Genomic DNA, 21937 nt, shown 5'->3' with positions numbered 1-21937 from the left:
TTGAAAGAGTTTTGCGACACCCTGTATATACATAAACTGTCATTAACAATTATGACCTCAACGATAACATTAATATTTATATAAAGATAATTTTCAATAGTTATCCTTAACTAATAATTGACTATCTCCCCTCTTACTGATTATTTAATTGGTATCATTATTCATCCATGTTTATCTGATTGCGTAAAATAATATTTCTATGTTAAATTTCCCCCTTTTTCTACTTGTCTGTAATGACGATCACTCGGTAAAGATCAACAAGCAAATTAATATAATACTACGAACAGCTCTACAAAATTAAGTAAAATAATATTATACTAATTCTCTACGAAAGAAATGAAATTAAACCATCACCACTACGTTCGTCTAAGTCCCCTGTCGACCTCTCTCGTCACGTCGAGTGCCCTGTTGGATGTGATTTTGAACGTGTTCCAGCTGGAAATGGAGTGTCTTGGTTCAGGATTCTTACATCCAACCGGCAAATGAATGACGTAACATGTGATCAGCGCCATCTATTGGCTTTTACCTTAACCATAGCTTTCTTTCATTCGGAGAGAGAGAAACCAAAATTTTACACAGGCTATAATAGATCGCTGAAGATTTTAACTTAAGCCCGATTTTGACGGAAGCCTTTCTTTTAGCATATATGCTTTCAAAAATCTTATAGCATTATTTATGACAGGCAGTGTTTACATGGTAGCATTTCATGTAACATTTCCGCTTGCAAATGCGATGCGAAGCGTGCAGAAAACATTAGATACTCTTCAGCACGAAAAGCATACGAGTTACGCGGTATTCACTTAATAACTAATAAATGTAAGAACGAAGAGATGTAATTTATAAGATGAATGATTATGTAATTTACGAGATACCATGTAAAGAAAGTTAAATCCTTCATATTTTCTTTTGGCGTTGAGTAACCATAAATTTCACCTATATATTGAGATATTTCTGCCAGTGCCCATGTGTTTACAATTGAAAAAATATTTATTCTTCTGTACGTGTACTGCTAAAAAGTACGAATTTAAGCAACGCCATTTAGCCCACGAAATATTCTTTCTATGTATGAATGTGTGTGTGTGTGTGATTTTGTGTGTGTGTGTGTGTCCAAGTAGAAATTGTATTGCTTTTATTTTTAATTTATATTTTTTGATTGTGCTAGTAAAAATAATGAGAAATGTACGTAATTAATGGTTAATTCAGGGCTTGATTCATCGTATTCAAACTGTATTGCTTTCATTTTTATTTTCATTTTACTTTCATTACTTTATTTTTCATTTATCTTTTTAATTTTTTAATTGTATACAATTAACTGCAAAGAAAAAAATGATCCCTGCAATTAATGGTTAAGTGGAAGAGAAGGCTTTAATGCCTTAACTTCGCCATGTAAACAAAGTCGTAAATAAATAAATAAATCAAATAGAATCCTCCTTACTGTCGGATTGAGAATGATTGATACTCGAGTTTGGACTCCAATTAGAAATTAACCAGTAGACCTACATAAAAACGAGTTAGACTAAAATTTAGCTTATTCAATTATGCATTAATCTATGCTAATCAAATTTATTTCAAGGATGCTTTCTATTTGTAATCGTGAGAACAAAAAATGTTTTTTTTTCCTAAGTGTTGCAATTGATCGCTCTCTTTGAAATTCTATAAATAAGAAACAGGTGGTCCAGGCTTTATGCATTTCTAGTACGGTGCAGGCAGAAACGTTTTTGACATAATTCTTAATTTTAAGACCTTCAAAATTTGTCAAGAAATTGTTCTTATCAATTTTTCCAAACACCTATTTTTAGTATTGGATAGTCCTACAAGTACAAAATTGGTCTTGTTTAAAAGCCATTATCATTATCAATTCATACTTGCGAAACCGATTCTTAACAAATTTTTATTCAATCAAGTAAAGATTTACGTGGAACTTGGAAACACCGCACACAGCGATGACACGAATCTTAGAATTTTTTTCCCAATATCTTTGTTCCTTCTTTAATACAAGGGATACTCAGTGTTAAAACATTCTGGCAATATTTTAGTAATATGTGAATTTTCTTAATTTTGTGCATTTTTATCTGAAATATTTCATATTAGACGAGATGGGAACATTATGAATGGAAAATTGGCTGGCATTATCTGAATAAAGTAAACATCAGAAACTTAAAGTAATTGAAACAAGACATTATCAATAAATAAGTCTGAGGCAAAAGTTAAATTGTTGGTTTAAAACACTTAGTTACTTTCACAATCTTCGAAGCAAACAGTCCTCAATCCCTAGGAGGAAATCTATTACTTCTCATGACATATTGATGGTTGTGTTTCCATATAATTGGATCCTTTACTGTAAATCAATGCAAGTAATTCCATTGAAAGAATCAAATATGACTTCATAACTAAGCAATGTAAATTAGTTTTAATTTTTGCAGAGTACTGGATCATATATTCGCCAAGAAAGACGGAATTACCATCGATCAAGCTAGAATGGTGTTTTATTATTTCACTATGAATCCTTGCGGTATGAAGAACATGCTGAATCATCTCATTTCTAATTTAAGCGGATGGAAATCACTGTAAGTAACAGTTCAATATTTACAGATTTTCTTGATGCATTAAGGTGCTTGTAGATGAATATTTTCCTCAGGTGAAGCAACTGCAGAAACATGATTACTACATTTGGATCACTCTGTATCTTTTCTATTTCTAAATATCTGTTCTATGTAAATATTTGTTTTAATAATCTTTTCAAAACCAATTTCGAGACAGAACCGCCTTTCCTTTCCCTGAACGTTTTGACTCTCTCAGGTCTCACAAGTCCAGTTGATTACACGTTACAAGGTGGAACACCAACTCGACTATTTCGTGGATTTGGTATCAAGTAGTGCATCTTGGGTCTGCACCGTTTGCACTACGTTCTAAAGCGGTGTGGTGTATGACCACGTGGTGCGTGATAACTAATCAAATGAAGATTTAAGGCAGCAGACAGGCATCTGTTGAATCTTGTGAACTTGAACACCTCGATCCGTCTACTTGGTTCAATGTCGTTTCCTTGCACCAGCCTGACACCTGGATACACCAGCACTACACCTAGTGTCAAAAAGTGCAGCGAACTACACACGGACAGTTAAATCTCTGGCCTTCACTCGATCGTTTATCACTCATTTTGAACAGTTTTTACTTCCTATCAAGTTATCCGAGAAAGAGTACAAATTAAGTAAAATAACTATCATACAAAAGTCTTTAAGGTAGATTTCGGGGATCGTTATCTACGGCTATGACTAGCTCGCTTCGCAAGAGGGACGCAAAGGTGGTGTTTTTCTACGATGTCATAAAAATAAACTGTTCCCTGATGGTACATTGATTGATTGATTTAGTTTATTTTACTTCGCGTTTTGTGCCTCTTGGCTAATTTGCGAAGATGGGGATGAGTGATGAAATGATGAAATTGATGAATGGACATTCACAAACAACCAAGCCCGACCGGGATTCAAACCCGGGACCCTTGGCGTCGCAGCGCGATGTGCTAACCACTTTTTTTTAACCACTTTTTTTTATTACATTTTGCAATTTATTACATTACATTTTCAATTTACATTTCAACTCATTGGGCAAGTAAACATTACAGTAAGAAAATTAGCATACAATCTTTCTTTTACAGTCAGGTATCCGGTGGTATTCTTGATGGAGGTAATTTACAAATTGTATATTAAAATCTGGTTGCAGATATGTCGATAGGAAATAGGCATAGTGTCCTAAGAGCCATTGTACACTCTTACGTTTTGTTTTTGGGTAATATTCAGAAGCTGGATATAAAAGAATATCTACAGAGATGTTATACACTGATGTTCGACAAATAGTACTCACAAGTTTCCTTATATAAAGCCATGATGTTTCTATTATTTGTCATTCACTCAGTCTATGGACTAAACTATCAGATACATTACATTTAGCACACATTGGCGTATTTATTAATTTAAGATCATAGAGTCTCTGTCCAGTGATTAATTTTTGGTGGACAATTATATACCATGCTGATCGGATTTGATGTAAGATGGTGAGCCTGAATATTATTCCATATTTCTCTCCACTTCATTCTGGGATTTTGCTCAATAATTTTACATGTTGGTTGTTCTAATTTACATAGTCTGCGATATATTTCCGATGTCACTGGTATTGTTAATATCGGAGATTGTAATAGGGCATAACTAATATCCACTATTGTTGACTTAAAATACCATAAATTGTCTACCAGTCTAGTAATATCAATAGGAGCCTCTAGTGAAATATAGTCCAAAGCGCTTCTCAAAACTTTACTTGTGAGGCTGAGTGGATGCTGAATCAATGTCTGCGTGTCAGCTTGAATACGTAACGCCTGGCATTTGAGTTCTATATTCACAAGATTCATTCCTCCCTCGGCAAAAGGCAAACAAAGTAATACATGTTTCACCCTCAATATCTGACTATTCCAAATAAACCACTTTACTGCACTCTTAAGTTTATTTATATCTAACTTCCGTAGTGGGAGGATTTTTGCCATGTACCATACCTTTGAGAGTGCATACACCTGTACAAAGGTCACCCTTGACTGTAAACTAAGGCTGCGAAATTTATTTGTTTGTAATATCGCTTTAACCCCAGTTAATACTCTATCATAATTTAATTGGATCATACTTTGAATAGAGTGCGTAAATATTATACCTAGTATACGTATCGTTTGTACAACCTTAAAATTACCTCGCTGCAAGTGAGAATGAACCAAATTTAAATTCAAAATTGACGATTTTTCTTGGTTTATTTTTAATCCCGACCATTTTCCAAATTTCTGTAATACTTGACATGTTTCATCAATATCAGACTGTTCATTTATTAATACAGTAACATCGTCAGCATACGCTAACACCTTAATGGTAGTAGAGTGTATGTTAATTCCTTGAACTTTTCGGCCTATTTCAGAAAGAATGGGTCTCAGTGCAATACAAAACGCTAACATCGACAAAGGATCTCCTTGTCTTACACCTTTATAAATATAGAGTTCTTTTGTCAGAAAACCATTTATTTGAATTTTTGCTGTTGCATGACTATAAAGACTTTTAAATACTGAAAGAAGATGTCCACGTATACCGTAGCCCTGCAAAACTTTAAATAGATATTCATGATTTATCGAGTATAAAGCACGTTCAAAGTCTAATGCTAATATAGCATTTTCAGAATTTTTGTTCTGTAGTCTATAACATGTAATTACTTCACGCATCGTTTGTAAAACATTTGAGATTTTCTTATTTAAACCAAAAACATATTGATCCTCTCCTACTAATTTGTCGACATAAGGCATAAGTCTGCCAAGCATACATCGCGCCAATATTTTGTAATCCGTACAAAGTAGGGTGATGGGTCTATAATGACCAGCTTCGCTTGGTTTTGGACATTTTGAGATTAGAATTATAATACCCGTATTGGAAGATGTACCCATTTGATACTTGCTAAACACTGCATTTATCCAATCCGTTATTGTTTGACCCATCAATTTCCAAAAGGTTTGATAAAACTTATTGGGTATCCCATCCTAACCAGGAGCTGAAAATGATTGCCCTTCCTTAATCGCTCGAAACACTTCCTCACTTGTATATTCTTTGTTTAAGTTTTCACTTTCTTCATCTGTAAAAACCTCTGATTCGGATGCCAATGCATCCATTAAAGCTCCATTATGTGACGCTGGTTGGGAATATTGTTGCTCAAAATAATTATAAATGCAATTACGTACTTCAGGGGCTGAATTGATATTTTTTCCCCAATTATCAAATATTTCACTAATACATTGTCTTTTAGCATTTTTTCTTTCATGAATTACATGGCTGATAGAGGCGACCTCATCGTTGTCAAAATGAGGAAGTCTACTACAAATTTTGACCCCTTGACGCCTTTCTGCAGTCATTTTTAACAATACAGCTTTTATACGTTTGACTTCAGTTTGCACTTTTTTCCCGTCTGTTGCTTGCTGAATTTGTTCACGCAACACCCTGTAGTAAAAATTATATTTATTTATCCAATCTCTCGACCGTTCCTTACAGTAACTGATACAAAATCTTTTTATACCCGGTTAGAGTATCTTCTCCCACCAGCGGATTATATCTATCCTCCTCAGGCGGTGTGTTATCCATCTCGACCATTGGTCATTAAATGCTTGTTGGAAATTTTTTCATTAAGAATTGAAGCATTTAATTTCCAACAACCGTACCCTCTAGGTACTATTGGAATGTCCACATTTATCATCATAATGACAGCACTGTGATCTGAAAAACATGTAGGTGTTATACTGATGGATTTTACGTACTGACGTAATGTGGGTGTTACATAAAATCTATCCAATCGGGATGCACAATTGTCACGTATATACGTGAATCCCCTCTGCCCAAAACATTTGTCACTCCAGACATCTGTGAAGTTAAAGCCAGTTACTAATTTTTCCAATGAATTCGACTTGTTAAATCCAGGTCTTTGATCCTGCGGATACAATACACAATTGAAATCTCCCCCACATATTATGTGTTCTCTCCTACCCTGCATTTCAACTGCAACTTCCTGCTCAAGAAACTCATCCCTTTGTTTTCTACACTGTGACCCGGATGGAGCATATATGTTATATATCCATACATTTGCATCTTTTGCTGATATGATTCTATTATTAGGATGACATACCAAATTTGTGAGGGGAACCGTATTACGTGTTAACAAAGCTGTTCCTCTCGATTGGAAATTTGCATTATTATGAACTCTTATCGTTGGGGAAAAATTGAAATTCATTTGTTCACATTCTTGGAGAAATACAATATCTAATGATGCTTGTATAATAAAGTCCTCTAACGCCGCCTGTTTTGTAAGGGATTTCATTTTGTTTATATTTATCGTAGCAAAACGAAGGGTCGCCATCATAAATACTATGAACAAAATTTTTGGGATTGGGTATTCCCAATACTTATACTCCCACCTTTGCCCCATCTAAGAGTAATAGTTCTTACACTATTTTTATATACCCCTAACGTTATACACCAAAAATTAACAAACACACTAACAATATTATTTTTAATAGAGGGAGGAAATACCCCTTCCCTTTGTATACCTTAATCCATAAATAACTACCACCACGCTATTCAATATTTAATAGATTACACGTGTTACAGATTCCACCGATGTAGTTTCCGGTGAAGTGATTATGGTGAAATACTTTCCGGTTCTCGTCGGTGAAACGTTGATCGCACACCGGTCACGTTTCAATGTTATTGTGAGATTGAAGTTCATCGCTGGATAATGGAAGCATTGGTTTCGATTCGCGTAAGAGGCTGCCAATAGTCTCAACCTCTTCAACCATATTTTCAAAAAAATGTTTGATTACGTCTGGTCCTCGGTAAACATACGGTTCATCTATCCTATCCTGTCGCACAACAACATATCCGAAACTCGAGGCTTCGTGCAACTGATACGGTGTTGTGGAAGAAAGTTCTGGGTCTGGTTCGCAGTACGACAACGGTTTGAGAAAAGACTCAAAATCAGCAATGATGATTGCGGGATGTTCGAACAATGCCTTATGCATCCTAAATTCTTCGACCTCTTTTGATTTCGGCATCAACATGCAAGTCGGTCTGTTGTCACCGCAATAAATTTTATGTTCGGCAAGTTTATCGATAGCAATCTGACGTCCGGTGTAATTTCGATAATCGACTCGTTTTTTATCGTTGAACGTGGTTAGGCATCTCGGGCAAACTTCGATGTGGTTTGCATACTTGGTAGTTTGACTTCTGACCAAACGTGATAGAGGACGAATTAGCGTGTAGTGATGAACATCCTCGTTTGAAATTAGAAGAAGATTAATCACACGAGCATCGTCATCGTCGATATCGCTTATCCTGACTGGATGCACGAGATATTTATCTGACGTGAAGGAATATACATTAATAGCGATGCGTTTTCCTGCACGATTTTCAAACTTTGTTATATCCGACAATGTCACCGGGTATTCGATGCCAGACATTACACTTTCAAACTCGGACTCGTATTGTTTGTAATGTCCAACCCACTGTATATTATTTTTGCAATAAACAGGATGCAGTGCAGCCAATATACACCAAAGGAAACACTTGTTATCGCTGTTCTGTATATTTAACACAGCCCTCTTGTGTTGAATGTTCGGTGGAAGAGGAACGTAGCTTGAAGCGCGAAGAGGCGAGAATTGGTTCACGTAAACAGTTAACGTGTGAGGACTTCCACACAGAGACCATCCCGACCCTTTAGCCTCGAAATCGTCATGTTTCTTAACCAGCTCATTGGTAACTTTATAATAGAAGTTGTCTAAATTTTCGACGTCAGCAAAATAAAGAGTCTGGTTTTCTGTACGATGATAAAAAATTCTCGTTGTGCCATCGACTTTTTCGTATTCAGAAAACAGAACAACGTATACTTTTATAGAGTTGTTTTCAAGTTTATCTTTTAAAATATTTAGTACAGATGTTTTCGTTTCATCCAAGAAACTAAGGATGTCACGGCCTGGTTCTGACTTAATTGAAAAATCCTGGAGTTGGTCGTTGAATGCAGATCAAATTGGTTTGCGTTCATTAGATAATTTAATTTGCTTGGAAGTGGAAGCTTCCGTTTCTGAATCATCGATTTTCCTTTCCGATGCTTGTCCGGTCGATGGTTTGCAAATTTTGAGGTGTTTACTTAAATGTGCAATGCTGATCATCTTTCCGCATCAAGCACAAGGCTTAGAAGGTAACGAACGATTAATTCTCGAACCTGTTTCGATACATCTTGCCCTGTGCTTGCTAATATTAGTTTTAGATATTAATTTTTCGCAAGTAACACATTCAGTTTTATCATTTTTACGATTGAAACTGGTGGATGCCATTGCTTTCTCCAAAATCACAGAAATCAAAAAGTCTAGTATATTACGATAGAATTTTCAGCTATGCTATTTTATATAGAATTTTACGAGGCGAAATAGAAAACGCACGATCACGTCAAAATTCAATCTGGTCGAAATTACTATGAAAAACCACGTGAAACACCTTTAAACTTGAAATAATAGATGGTATGTAGCTTCAAAGAAAGTTAGATACCTATTTTTTTTTACAAAAACGAGGAGCGCTGCGACAGGACGTCCGTACTCTTCGGCTGCTCTCACGAGACTGACTGATCTGCAGTGTATGCCGTCTTATATATAATAAAAGCGCGGACCGTATTGAAAACACCTGTAATAATTAACCAATCAGAAGACGCCACGTTAGATATGACTCATCACATTACGTCATAATTTGTTGCAACATATTGTGTAATAGTTTACTCTACATGGTTCTATCACCGAGTTCAGATGTTTACTCATTGCTGACTCCGTCGTTGTCGTCTATCAAAAACCTAAGTACCTTGGAAACAGTGAGAGTTATCGAAAAATCTCCCCTTGTCGATTTTTTTTGGTGACGTAGAGTACGAGTAGAGAGGCCGGGTTTAGTGCGTCGGTCGAGTCTCGGTGTTCTCTGTCCTCCCATACCAAAATGAACATAGGTCGTCATGGAACCAATTTTTTTCATCAATCGAAATTTTTTCCAAGTCCACAGCGTTAAATTGCAAATATCTCGAATTTTTGACAAACAGAGGTGTCTCATAGGAACTTTGAGAAAACAAAAAACACGTGAAACTCTACAGAGGTGTGGTTATCTATAACCGCAACCGTTAGAACCTTTTTTGGTTGGGCACCACGCACCCTGGCGGGGTTATAGGGGCCAGGAATCCTAAAAAACAATTATTATTTTTGTTTGTTTGCTTGCGTCACAATACGGAAATAATGAGAGGCGCGCACGCGCGTGTGTGGCACATCGTTCCCGAGAGGTTTACAAAGGTCGCGATATATAAACATGGTCCCCGGACTTGGAAAAATTTACGATAAGGCGCATTCGCTCACCACTGTTGCCAGCTATAGGTCTTTTAAATCTCTCTCTCTCTCTTCATCTTACAGCAACGTTGGCATCTCTCTCTTTTTTTTTAGTTGTAGGTGGTTTGCCAACACTCTCTAGTTAATAATGCTACATATTATACACACACACGCACACACGCACACGCACACATATACTGTGTTGCCATCCATCCATCCATCTCTCTCTCTTTTACGGCAGTGTGTGTTTGTTGCCGGCTCTCCTTGCCCAGTGTGTGTATGTTACGCCAGTGTATACATTGGCAAAGCCCTTGCCAAGTAAGAAGAAGAAGGGGTGTAGGTAGGTGTTGGCAACACTGCGAGAAAATGAGGCTTATGCCTTACAAGAGAAAACCATTAAGGCGAGCCCCACCGAGCCCCACTCCGAGCTCCACTTTCGGTTGGTGAACTGTCCATTTGGGTCTACTCTAAAGTAGGTCAAAGCATGTAGAGGCTCTCGTGTAGTTTTGCACGTAATAAAAAAAAAGGATACGTTAAGTTATATCACGTAAGATCGTGATATACCTACCAAGTGTTAGTGGGAAAAAAGGGAAATTTTACTAAAACATCGCTAAACGCTAAAACATCGACAAAAAATTGTCAAAATATGTCAAAAACTGATATTCAATTGATAAAAAAAAGAGGCTACAAATGCACTCGTACCAAGTGTGAGTGGGAAAAAAGCGAAATTTCACTAAAACATCGCTAAACGCTAAAACATCGACAAAAAATTGTCAAAATATGTCAAAAACTGATATTCAATTGATAAAAAAAGAGGATAAAAAAGCACTCGTACCAAGTGTTATTTTGAAACAATAAACTTGCACTACTGTGAACATATCTGCAACCGCATCAGTAATGTAAGTATTTGTATTTTTGGTTACATAGAGTCACTTTTCTACCACTTCTGGCTAACGCGACAATCAGAATTGATAATAATTAAATGAAATTGACGAAGAGAACTTCACAAAAAAAAAAAAAAAAAAAAAAAAAAAAAAAAAAAAAAAAAAAAAAAAAAAAAAAAACATATCCATGTTCAGGCTGTGAATCGAAACCGAGCAGTTTGGTGTCAAGATCGAAAATCGACTACGTTATGCCTTCGTCTGCCGAAGAGACGTCCATGCATCTCAGTGAATATCAGCAAATCTAAACACACCCTCCCCCTTCCTCCTGTGTTGTGTCGATCGAGTTCATTCAAGGTCTTGTTTGAATCGTTTTCAAGCGATAAGCAGGTGGCCAGTGTGGATTGAAATGAAGCCTCCTCGGACATGTTTCCTTGCTAGCCAGGACCGCATTGCGTAGCACAGCATTATCGGATTAGAAATAGGCCACTGTACGAACAGAACTTGCAAGAATTACTAAAGAGGAACTTTTGCATGTCACAAAATTTCATCAAAAAATGCCTAGAATGCAGTTGACCACCACTTTGAACAACTCTTATAACACAGATTAGCACTCGTTATGCAATATATATATACGCATGCTAAAGATTTTTGCGTAAAAATAAGCGGGACGTCACGAGTCGAAAATGCCGGCATCAGCGACATGCCGCACACCCTGCAGTCAAAATGAACTCACTGATGCGTGATTTTCTCGCAGGGATCCTGACCACCCTACATTGTGGATAGATTTGTTTACAGCTTCCATTGGGCATATCAATACAGAGGAATATCTGCAAAAGGTAAGAAGTTTTTCTGTTTCTTTTTCTTTTAAATTAATAATAGATTCTCTTGATTGTCATTGAACTCTTCCCTACCCAGATAGCACAGTAAGCTCTCTTCAATCTTGAAACAAGCTTTTCATGTAAAGCGAACAAGGTTTCTGTAAGCTTACAACAGGCTTGAATCAAGCCAACTAGTTATCACGTGCCAAGCAAGCTTGTTATTGAAAGCTGCATGCTTGAAACAAGTTTGCATCGTGTTAATATCAAGCTTGCCGCATTTAACTGGTTTTGACAAGCTATAAGCAAGCTACATCAAGGATTCCAAAAGCTTTCGTGCTATCTGGGTATCTTCGTTGTTTTGCTTTCAAAGCATTATGTGTACGGTAAGCGCCATAAATGATTCTAGATTACCTTATAGTTAAGAAGAAGCACGTTGTAAGCATGGTGGCATAACATTTCAGGATTACGTATACGTATACTTCACCTGCAGAATGATCGGCAAAGTTGATGGTAAGGAATTAGTATACGTTCGTTTTAAGTACGTTTTGCACACATAGGCTAATCGAGACAGGCCCTAGAGTTTAAAGTGAAAACCGAACCGCTATGTGCCTTCACAGACCCTTTATTACAATGCGTTACCACTAGGCATTTGGAGAGACCCCATTGGTGGCAAGGAAGTCTCGACGTAATACGTTGATGACATAAGCATAAATGGAGTAATAATATACTTTCTTCCCATAAACCATTTACAATTAACTGTACAGTAAAATATACCATAGAGCATAGACTATACTTTCAGTTATTCAGTTTGTCGAGTTATTGTTGATTCTGATGTGCAATGTTATTGTTACAGTCAATGCGGGATCTACAAATCTTGCCCCCCTCTCGCAAAATATTATCATAGACTCCCTCCTTAAATACCTATTTACCTACTTTTACTTGTCTGCGGGACCCCCTCCACTATGAGGTTTTGCGGCTTGTAGATCCGGCAATGGTTACAGTCCTCACTCGAACGCCAGTTCGGTTTCTTTGACACAGCTCACTTCAGTCCGGATGCGTATCTGGTTTCGAGCCACCTCGTGTTTCTTTCTCTGAAAAGCTCTGTTGTCATTTTTACTTGCAGTGTTTGGACATTCATTCATTCACTGCAACGTTATACTCTCAAGGCCTCCACATTGTAAAAAAAAATGCACAACACAACCGAGCAAAGATAATGCAACTGCAACTTCATGTTAAGGAATTTATAGAAAAACTGAATTGGCACGTTGACAGTGCCTTAAACGAACGCTATTGCTGGGAAAGGTTTGAGGGTAGGATATTTTGGGCTCGACATGGACTTGACATATGGTTGTCAGAGAGAAACTGATCATCCTGAACTTTCTTTGAAGTAAAGGGGCGTTCATTGAGTACTGGGACTTTATTAGCTGGAGAAGTGAACATGCCCCCTCTTATATCCTAGAATAAATCTAAATGCAATTGGCATGCATCAACAATTTTAGTAAATGTAAGTATGAAGAAATTTGTAATTTCTGTTTTTAGAATTAATATTATTATTTTTTCACTCAGAGGTAAAATTACATTTAATATTTCTTTCCGATCGAAACGCTCTTACCTTGTAATGATCGTGTGTAGTGTTCGATCCCCTTGGAGGCACATTACATTGTTTCGGATCCCACATCAGTCCTGATTAGTCTATCTAAGCATAAAATGACGTAGAACAAATTTTAATTAGAACAGAGAGAAAGAAATCACTTGTGGTTGATCGAAAATAATTGTTTTTGAATCAGTGATGACCGGTGAGGGGTAAAAAAGTCCCCACTTCCCAAAAATTTTCAATAATGTAGCAGAGTATTCGGACAGTATCTAAGATATTTGACAACCATGTTCACCTTTTCTTTCATTTACTTTAATTGAACGTAGAACGTACTTTTTGCGACTTTTTCGTCATACACGACTTATAATTAAAAGTCAATAGAATCAATACATTTTAATACAGTTCGTTTTGCTAACTAGGAATATGTAATAAAGTTCCATTTCGACGAAACTCAATTATATGAACGTGCACGGATGGTGTAATGTGAATTTCAATTGTCGTAGAGAATTTCAACTCATAATATATTATAATAAGTATTTATTGATATTTCTAATATTGGGGTCGCCCGGCCTAAAACAGGGTTGTCTTGTGTATAATAGATATGTTCCAGTTCCTAATTAGACCTTCCTTTGTCTGCAGGCGAAGAAATTTTACGACGATCACAAAGGAGAATTTGGTTCTGAAGAAGAAGAGATTGTCGAACGGCTGTCAAGAGACAAGGTGAGGGTTCAATGGACAGAAGAGAACGTCGGTGTAATAAAGGAAGTCTTGGAAGAAATTAACAGGGAATTCGAGAACGAAAACTTATAAGTTCTTTCCTGCCAATTCTTCCATATTATTCTGGTCAATGTGATATAACAATTAAAGTCAACAGCATTCAAGATATTTATCTATTGTTGACGTTTTTATTGTAGTATAATATTTCACAGAGTACCAACTACTGTCATTAATTGTATCATTATATCAACTGGCACAAAATACAATCACAGTTTCCATGCAACAGTGTTTTTATTGTATTCGTGTGTACTTGACCATTTGGATTTCGTTGTATATTTTAGTATTAGTATCTCCCTCTGTGGGCAGCCTTTGTCTCTCTCTCCCGGTTTACAGTACTTTTGGCAACATGCTGTGTATCCGACGCTCATTTGTTTCTCCTCTCAAGGAACTTTCGGTGCCTTGTGACTCGAAAATGCCCGACGTCAGTCGAAGAGAATTTAACTGATCCCTGATTTTTTGTTTCCCAGCCCCCGGTGGGAATTGCGAGCTGTAAAGTCGGTGACTCATAAGTGTTCCACCCGTAGACAAATAACCAGTTCAACCCACACCTGTCCGTCAAGAGGGTTCGTTCCTCGGGGCTTAGCTGACGTGAGTGCAGCAATACCGTGAAGCGCCGAGAACCGGTATAAAGGTAAAGTGCTCCCCTGTGCTTAGCACCACGCCATGGAGACGTATAGGGGGTGCTGGGGTAACGCCCCACACTTTCTTGATCCGGTCGTGAGTGGGAGTGATGTGATCAGCATCACGCCCCTGATCGGCCGGGGATCGAACCCGGGACATTTAGCATGGTAGTCAGACCCGTTACCGACTTAGCCACCACAGCCGAGAACGGGGCAGTAGTTGATATCTACGATAGTGGCTGTTGCTATTTAATATTCGCAATTTAATTTGCACGTACTTAGAACTAATTTGCACGTACTTAGAATTTATTTGCATGTACTTAGAGTACTTTACATGTATGTATTTGCATGTTTATAACTTTTTATGAATATATATTTATTTATTTTATGAAAAATATGTATATAGAAGGTAATTAGAGGTACTAAACGCTATGCATATGTTTTTATATTCATTACTGCAAAGTATGTAATGTATAAATCGATAATATTAATGTTTATAGTATTGAAAATAAGAGTTTACGGTTTATGAACCGCTATGAACGCTGGTAATGGTACAAAAGAAGACGGTCCCGGTACTCGAACCCGCGATATGTAATATTATTAATTAGTACTATGTAATAATGTATGTTATTATGGTATGAAACACGGTGGTGCAACACGCTAGACAGAATACTGTCTCCGAATTTCGACTCCGCTCTGATGCCAGACAGAGAGAATGAATTAATATTCCGCGCAGGTAGAGGAGAAAGGAATTTGGGGAGTGTGCGTTCAAGGTCAAATGACGTCACAACGTCAGAACAAAGAAGGAATCTGATTCACCAATCAGAGAACGCGTCGGTAGATTTTCAGAACCGGTTTTTCCAAGGTTAACCAGTACGCAAGAACAGGGGAGAGCTATGCAATACTGTAGGGCAGGGGAGGGATTCAACCAGACAACAAAGGATGTCTGGAAATGCGCAGCAAGGGTCAAATCTCTGAAGCTATGCGTCGCTTGTAGAACTGGTTTCAGCCGCCAATTAATATTCCGCTCAGGGTTGCCCCAAGGCACAGGACGCTTTAGCGCAGGTTTTTTTTATCTGTACTATGAAGAAGGGAGAGCTATCAGGGACGGGGCCTACAGTTTTCACCATTTGCTTTTATCACGGGGTAACGAACCTAGGACACTTTGATTATTGATTTAGGTAGTAAATGTATGTTACTGTGTGCTATTTAACTTAATTTTGAGTTTATTTTTTACCAAACTTTGATTTTGTCAAACATTTTCACAGCTTATCCTTATTTTTACAAAAATAACACTATTTGTACTATTCAGGCAACATTTTTATTAAATTTCGGACTCGCAAAGACATTTTTCAACTTTTAATTTATTATTTTACAATTTTATGTTAATTTTTTACCAAAATAACACTATTTATACTATTCAGGCATCATTTTTTATTAAATTTTGGACTCGCAAAGACATTTTTCAACTTTTAACTTATTATTTTACAACTTTATGTTAATTTTTTACCAAAATAACACTATTTGTACAATTCAGGCAACATTTTTTATTAAATTTTGGACTCACAAAGACATTTTTTCAACTTTTAACTTATTATTTTACAACTTGATATTAATTTTTTACAAAAATAACACTATTTGTACTATTCAGGAAAGACTTTTAGTTACATTTTCGACACACTAAGTGTGTGTTCTCAACTTCTATCTGTTTATTAGGCTTATTATTACTCAAATAACACTATTTATACTATTCAGGCAACAATTTTTATTAAATCTTGGACTCGCAAAGACATTTTTCAACTTTTAATTTATTATTTTACAATTTTATGTTAATTTTTTACCAAAATAACACTATTTATACTATTCAGGCAACATTTTTTATTAAATTTTGGACTCTCAAAGATATTTTTACAACTTTTTAACTTATTATTTTACAATTTTATACCTATTTTAACCTAAATAACACTATTTATGCTATTAAGGAAAGATTTTTAGTTATATTTTCGACACACAAAGTGTGTGTTCTCAACTTTTATCTGTTTATTTCACAAGTTTAGGCTTATTTTTACCAAAATAACACAATTCAATCTGTACAGGAAAGACTATTAGTTAAATTTTCGACACACTAAGTGTGTGTTTTCAACTTCTATCTGTTTATTAGGCATATTATTACTCAAATAACACAATTTCAGCTGTTCAGGCAACATTTTTTATTAAATTTTGGACTCACAAAGACATTTTTTTCAACTTTTAACCTATTATTTTACAACTTTGTTAATTTTTTACCAAAATAACACAATTTCATCTGTTCAGGAAATACTTTTTATTACATTTTGGACATACACACACACACACACACACAGAAAGAGAGAGAGAGAGAGAGAGAGAGAGAGATTTTCCAATTTTACAGGATTATTCTCCACGTTTACTCAAATAACACAATTTAAATGTGTTTTGAATTAAATTTTGTACACACGAAGTGTGTTTCGTCAAGTTTTACCCTTTATTTTTCAATTTTATGCTTATTTTACCAAAGTAAGACGTCTTAGTCTATTCAAGAAAGAGTTTTCAATTATATTTTGGATGCAAAAGTATGTTTTGGCAAGTTCTACCCTTTTATTTTTCAAGTTTAGGCTTATTATTACTCAAATAACAAGGAAAGTTTGTTTATTTTAGAGTTTGCTGAGTATTTTGTTACTGTTGTACTAGGTAAACGTTTTCTAAATATATCAGATAGGGCTCTGTATATTTTTGTTTTTGCTATTTTGGAGATGATGCGATCAGCACCACTCTGCATCTGCTTTTTTATCTTATGTACCCTAATATTATTATTTTGAGGCTTAGTGAATTCTAGAGCCTATTTATGCAGGAGAGAGGGCTTGAAAATTTTGATCTCAGATAACCACAACTATTTGTCAGAGTATTTTAAACGATATTTTATACTTATTATGTGCCACTAGAATATCTAAGCTTGCTTAATTTTAATGCCTGTAACGCTGTTATTGTATTTCTAGCTAAGGCTTATTGGATAAAGTACATGAAATGTTTAACATTTCGACTATTTGCCAAATTTTTTAGTGTAACGAAAATTATTGTGTGTCTATAAAGACTGAAATCCCTTTACCGATGGGTCCATAACTGGACGCTTACCAACATTGTTTCTTTTTTAAATATAACCATTTATCAATATATTGACAATTCACAGGACAAGACGAAGTTCAAAGACAACTGACTATATGGACCATAGGTCCACTTGCTAAACTTTTTTCTATGCTAGAAGAATAATTTAGCCTTATAGCCTTTTTCAAGGTATTTTTGAAGTATTACTGGTTTTTTGGGTGCATCAACACTTGGGTTATTTCCATTTGGTTTATTATACGAGGCTACAATCACTATCTGAACACTGAAATTCTCTGATTGAAACTAAAAGCTCAGGCTGTAACTAGGGTCTTAGTATGTATATCGATAATTTATAGGACAACACGAACTTTACAAAGGATTATAGGTGACGTAGGACCAACGCCAGAGGTTTGTTAATCTTCAAGAAGCATTTACAGCTAATATTACGAGGAAATGAGGTTGATTTTTTACTGTTTCACAAGAATGCTATTTTTTATACACCCAATATTTGCTTTTTCAAGTAACTACATGTACCAGAAGTACTTACAGGCCAACTCTAACTAGACTTCGATTTATATAAATGTGGCAAGAACTATATTTCTGAGGAAGTACGCAAAAGCAGATTACCCGATTAAAGTATCTGAAAAACAGATTTTTCTATGTAAGTATATTTTTATTGACTGGATTATTTAACAGATCAAACAGGAAGACTGCAAAATTCATTAAATGTAGTTCTATAGTATAGGTGGTTTCAGAGATATAAAAAAAAACAAATATAAGATTTCGCTTTTTTTTGTTTTTTGAGGCTAATTGCGACGCTAAGGGTAAATGGCGAGGAAATGTAACGGAGGAGAAACAGTCCCAAAAGTTATGGGCTGCATGTAAGTTAATACCACAGAGATATTACAGTAGGTGTAGGTTCTACCACCAGAACATTTCTATTATAATAATACTGGTTATGCTGTACTGTTAGCTAAAGATGATGATATTTGAGAAACTTAAAAGCTTATTTGCAAAATTTTAGATAAATACTAATCTGTTAGACTGTAAACATATTTTATATCCATTCTGCAAAAGATCCGATGACAAAATTTAAAAATTGTTATCCCCCAGACATGGACTCGAACCCTGGACAGATAGGTTAAAAGCCTAACGCTATAACAACTAAGCTATCTGGGCACAAGGTATTATTTTCTTGAAAAGTTAGTTATGTTAAGAAATATATTGAAACACTTGAGAACACTCTTGGTCTGGTTCGACAGAGAAGGAGACAACATTTCCAAATTTTTACAGACTAGGTGTATTTTTCCACTATAGAGGCCTTCACTATATGTAATTCGAAACGCTAAAGTTCAGCTAACTTCCAAAATTGAGGTAAAGATTGTGTTTGGCGAGATTAACAAGTTACAATTATATCCAGTTACGGACAAATAAAGCTAAAACTCTCAGATTTACTGTACTAGCCAAGTTTTAGTAACATTTTCCTTCACTATAGTACTAATACCAAAGAAATAGATATATTTTATTTATAATTTGACCAAATGTACTAGTATGTAATTCACAAAGTTAGGTAAAAAACAGTATTTTTTTAAATATTGTTGCTGCCTTCAAATTTTATGTTATTTAGCCACTAACAACTGGTTTACACTGTTTGACATCCTTTAAATAGCAAAAGAAGGAATTATTTGTTTAGTATTTATACTACTTTATATTTATTTAAGAAAACAATTCTACAGTTTAACTTAATTTTTAACAAATTGTTACTAATTTATATATCAAAGTTATGTTATTTAGAGTGTATGAAGGCGTATAAAGTTAATATTTGTACTTATCAGTGCAACTAACAATTATATTTTACACACAAAAGATAATGTATACAGTTAAATCACTTGAATCAGAGAATAATATTTTACAGTAATGGATTCATTCAGCACTAGTCAGTACTTTTATGCATCAGAAAGTTTTTTTTTAAATTTTCTATTATGCATGCTATTTTGGGCTTTTTTTAAAATGTATTTCTAGGGCAAACTGGTTTAATTTTCTGCTTATAATGCAAAGTTGACATAGTTTTCGCACAATTCATTGTACATTTGTTATATTCTCTACTTACAATCCAAATATTATGCTTATTTAATGTATAACTAACTAACTCTCTAGCCTTCTTAAACCCGAATGTTCGTGGCTGCAGCAACACATGCCTTTCATCTGTCCCTGTCCTGAGCAAGATCTATATACTCCTTTCCTTCCCTACCAATTTCCTTTAGGTCCATCTCTACATTATCCCTCCATCTTTGTTTTGGTCTTCCTATTGGTCTTTTACCATCAGGTTTCCCAACAAGAATTCTGTATACTCTTCTTTCCTCTCCCATTTGTACCACATGATCTACACACCAGAGTCTTCTTGATTTAATTATTCTAATAATATCTGGACATGAATACAAATTATGTACTTCTAAATTATGTAATTTTCTCTACTTATCTGGCTCGTCATCTGTTTTAGGCCCAAATATTTTCCTAAGGATTTTATTTTCAAATACTCTCAATTTATGTTTCTAGCTTATACTGTAGTTATTATATCTTTTTCTATCAGCTTATTTTGAAATTAATATTATTAGGTATAGTCTTTGATTTATAACTATATTGCTTTTTTTATCAATTTATCTAAGAGTACATGCAGACAAACACATGTGTACACACTTTTATGTAAATAGATATGCCTTTTTTCAATATTTTAGTATGAAGATTGCACTTTAGCTATTTAAGCAAGGGTAGGAAAGGTAGGATTTCTGAGAATTTGGTGCAGGATTTTGTTGTCCAAGTATAGATGAGAACTGAGCTGGGAGACTGCTTTGAACCTTTTCATGAGAGTTTGCATGTGAACTGTATGCAAATTCAGCACTATTGACTGTGCATGCTTCTAAGTTTTGCTGTTATTTTACATCAAGTCTGTGAGACTGTAGACAGTTTTTCCCTTTTCAAGTAGTTTTTATTGATTGTATTTGTATATGTTTTGGGGACTTAGCAGTTTTATGTTATGAGGCAGTTTGTTGTAGAATATTTTTACCGGATTGTTTTGAGATATTGAGTGTCTGCTGTTTTACTTGTAATTATTTTTCTTCTTGTGTTGTGTATTTGACTATATTTTGTCCAAGTTCGTAGTATTTAGAATAATTGTTATTGACTTGTAGATGTAGGGAGTAATAAACCTTTGCAAGATGCTCTATACTTTAGTCTGAACATTATTCTTAGTGTTCACTTTTGAAGCCTTAGTATTCTGGTAGTATTATTAATGTAGAGGTAAATTAGGCTAAAATGTAGGCATTTTTCTGATAAATTATACTCACTTAGTTCTTTCAGCAGGTAGAAGTTGCATGATGGTTTACTGCTGATGATGTTAATTTGATCTTCTTATGTACTACGCATGATGTAGCTTACTTGAGTAATTGGAATTTTCTACTGAAAAAAGGATTGCTTATCTATTTTATTCCTATGTTGTTGAGTTTGTCCATAAGCAAGCCATGTTTTTACTCTATCCTATGCCTTGGAAGAATCTAGATATATTGTGTTTGCAGTTTTATGTTTCTCTAAGGTTTCAGCTATGTAGTTTTTTAACTGTGCTATGGGTGTGACTATTGATTTCTTTTTCTGTATCCCATGTTGGTTTCTGTGTATTCCTCTTGCTGCTTGAATTTGACTTAGGTTGTTTGCTTTTTTTCTTAGATCTTTATTTGTTTATTTGTTCAGTATTTTTTATTTTTTAATATTCTTTTACATAAAAAAATTCAAAGTACATTGTTAAAATCAAACTGTGTTAAAATTCAATTTTTCAAAGTTAAAGTATTAAAAATACAATTTTCTAAAATTAAAGTTATAATAGTATATTTTTGTTAGTAGAAGTTTTTATACTAGGGCAAATTATTTTGTTGTTAATGTAAAATTTGTTAGTTAATGTAAAATTAAAGTAATTAAAAATCAATTTTTCAAAGTTAAAGTTTTAAAAATACAATTTTCTAAAATTAAAAGTTATAATTGTACATTTTTGTTAGTAGAAGTTTTTATACTAGAGTAAATTCTTTTGTTAAAATAAAATGTGTTAGTTAATGTAAAATTAAAGTAATTAAAATTCAAAAAAATAAAAAATACTGAACAAATAAACAAATAAAGATCTAAGAAAAAAAGCAAACAACCTAAGTCAAATTCAAGCAGCAAGA

General features: G+C 34.9%; 1 protein-coding gene across 1 annotated transcript in view; it reads left to right on the top strand.

Annotated features, from left to right (window-relative positions):
• Positions 1 to 14182, top strand: part of LOC145986694 (aminopeptidase N-like) — a 79136-nt gene extending 64954 nt beyond the window's left edge. Inside the window, exons 8-10 of the mRNA XM_083121008.1 lie at positions 2409 to 2567; positions 11552 to 11633; positions 13849 to 14182. Coding sequence (XP_082977134.1) covers positions 2409 to 2567; positions 11552 to 11633; positions 13849 to 14019 — 412 coding nt within the window. The 3' untranslated portion in view covers positions 14020 to 14182. The remainder of the gene's footprint in view (positions 1 to 2408; positions 2568 to 11551; positions 11634 to 13848) is intronic.
• The last annotated feature ends 7755 nt before the right edge of the window (positions 14183 to 21937 follow it).

The sequence above is a fragment of the Lepisma saccharinum genome, chromosome 4 (genome assembly GCF_977018435.1).
Source record: "Lepisma saccharinum chromosome 4, izLepSacc3.1, whole genome shotgun sequence".
Classification (NCBI taxonomy): Eukaryota; Metazoa; Arthropoda; class Insecta; order Zygentoma; family Lepismatidae; genus Lepisma; species Lepisma saccharinum.
Note: the sequence above shows the minus strand (reverse complement) of the source record. Positions and strands in the feature narration are given on the sequence as shown.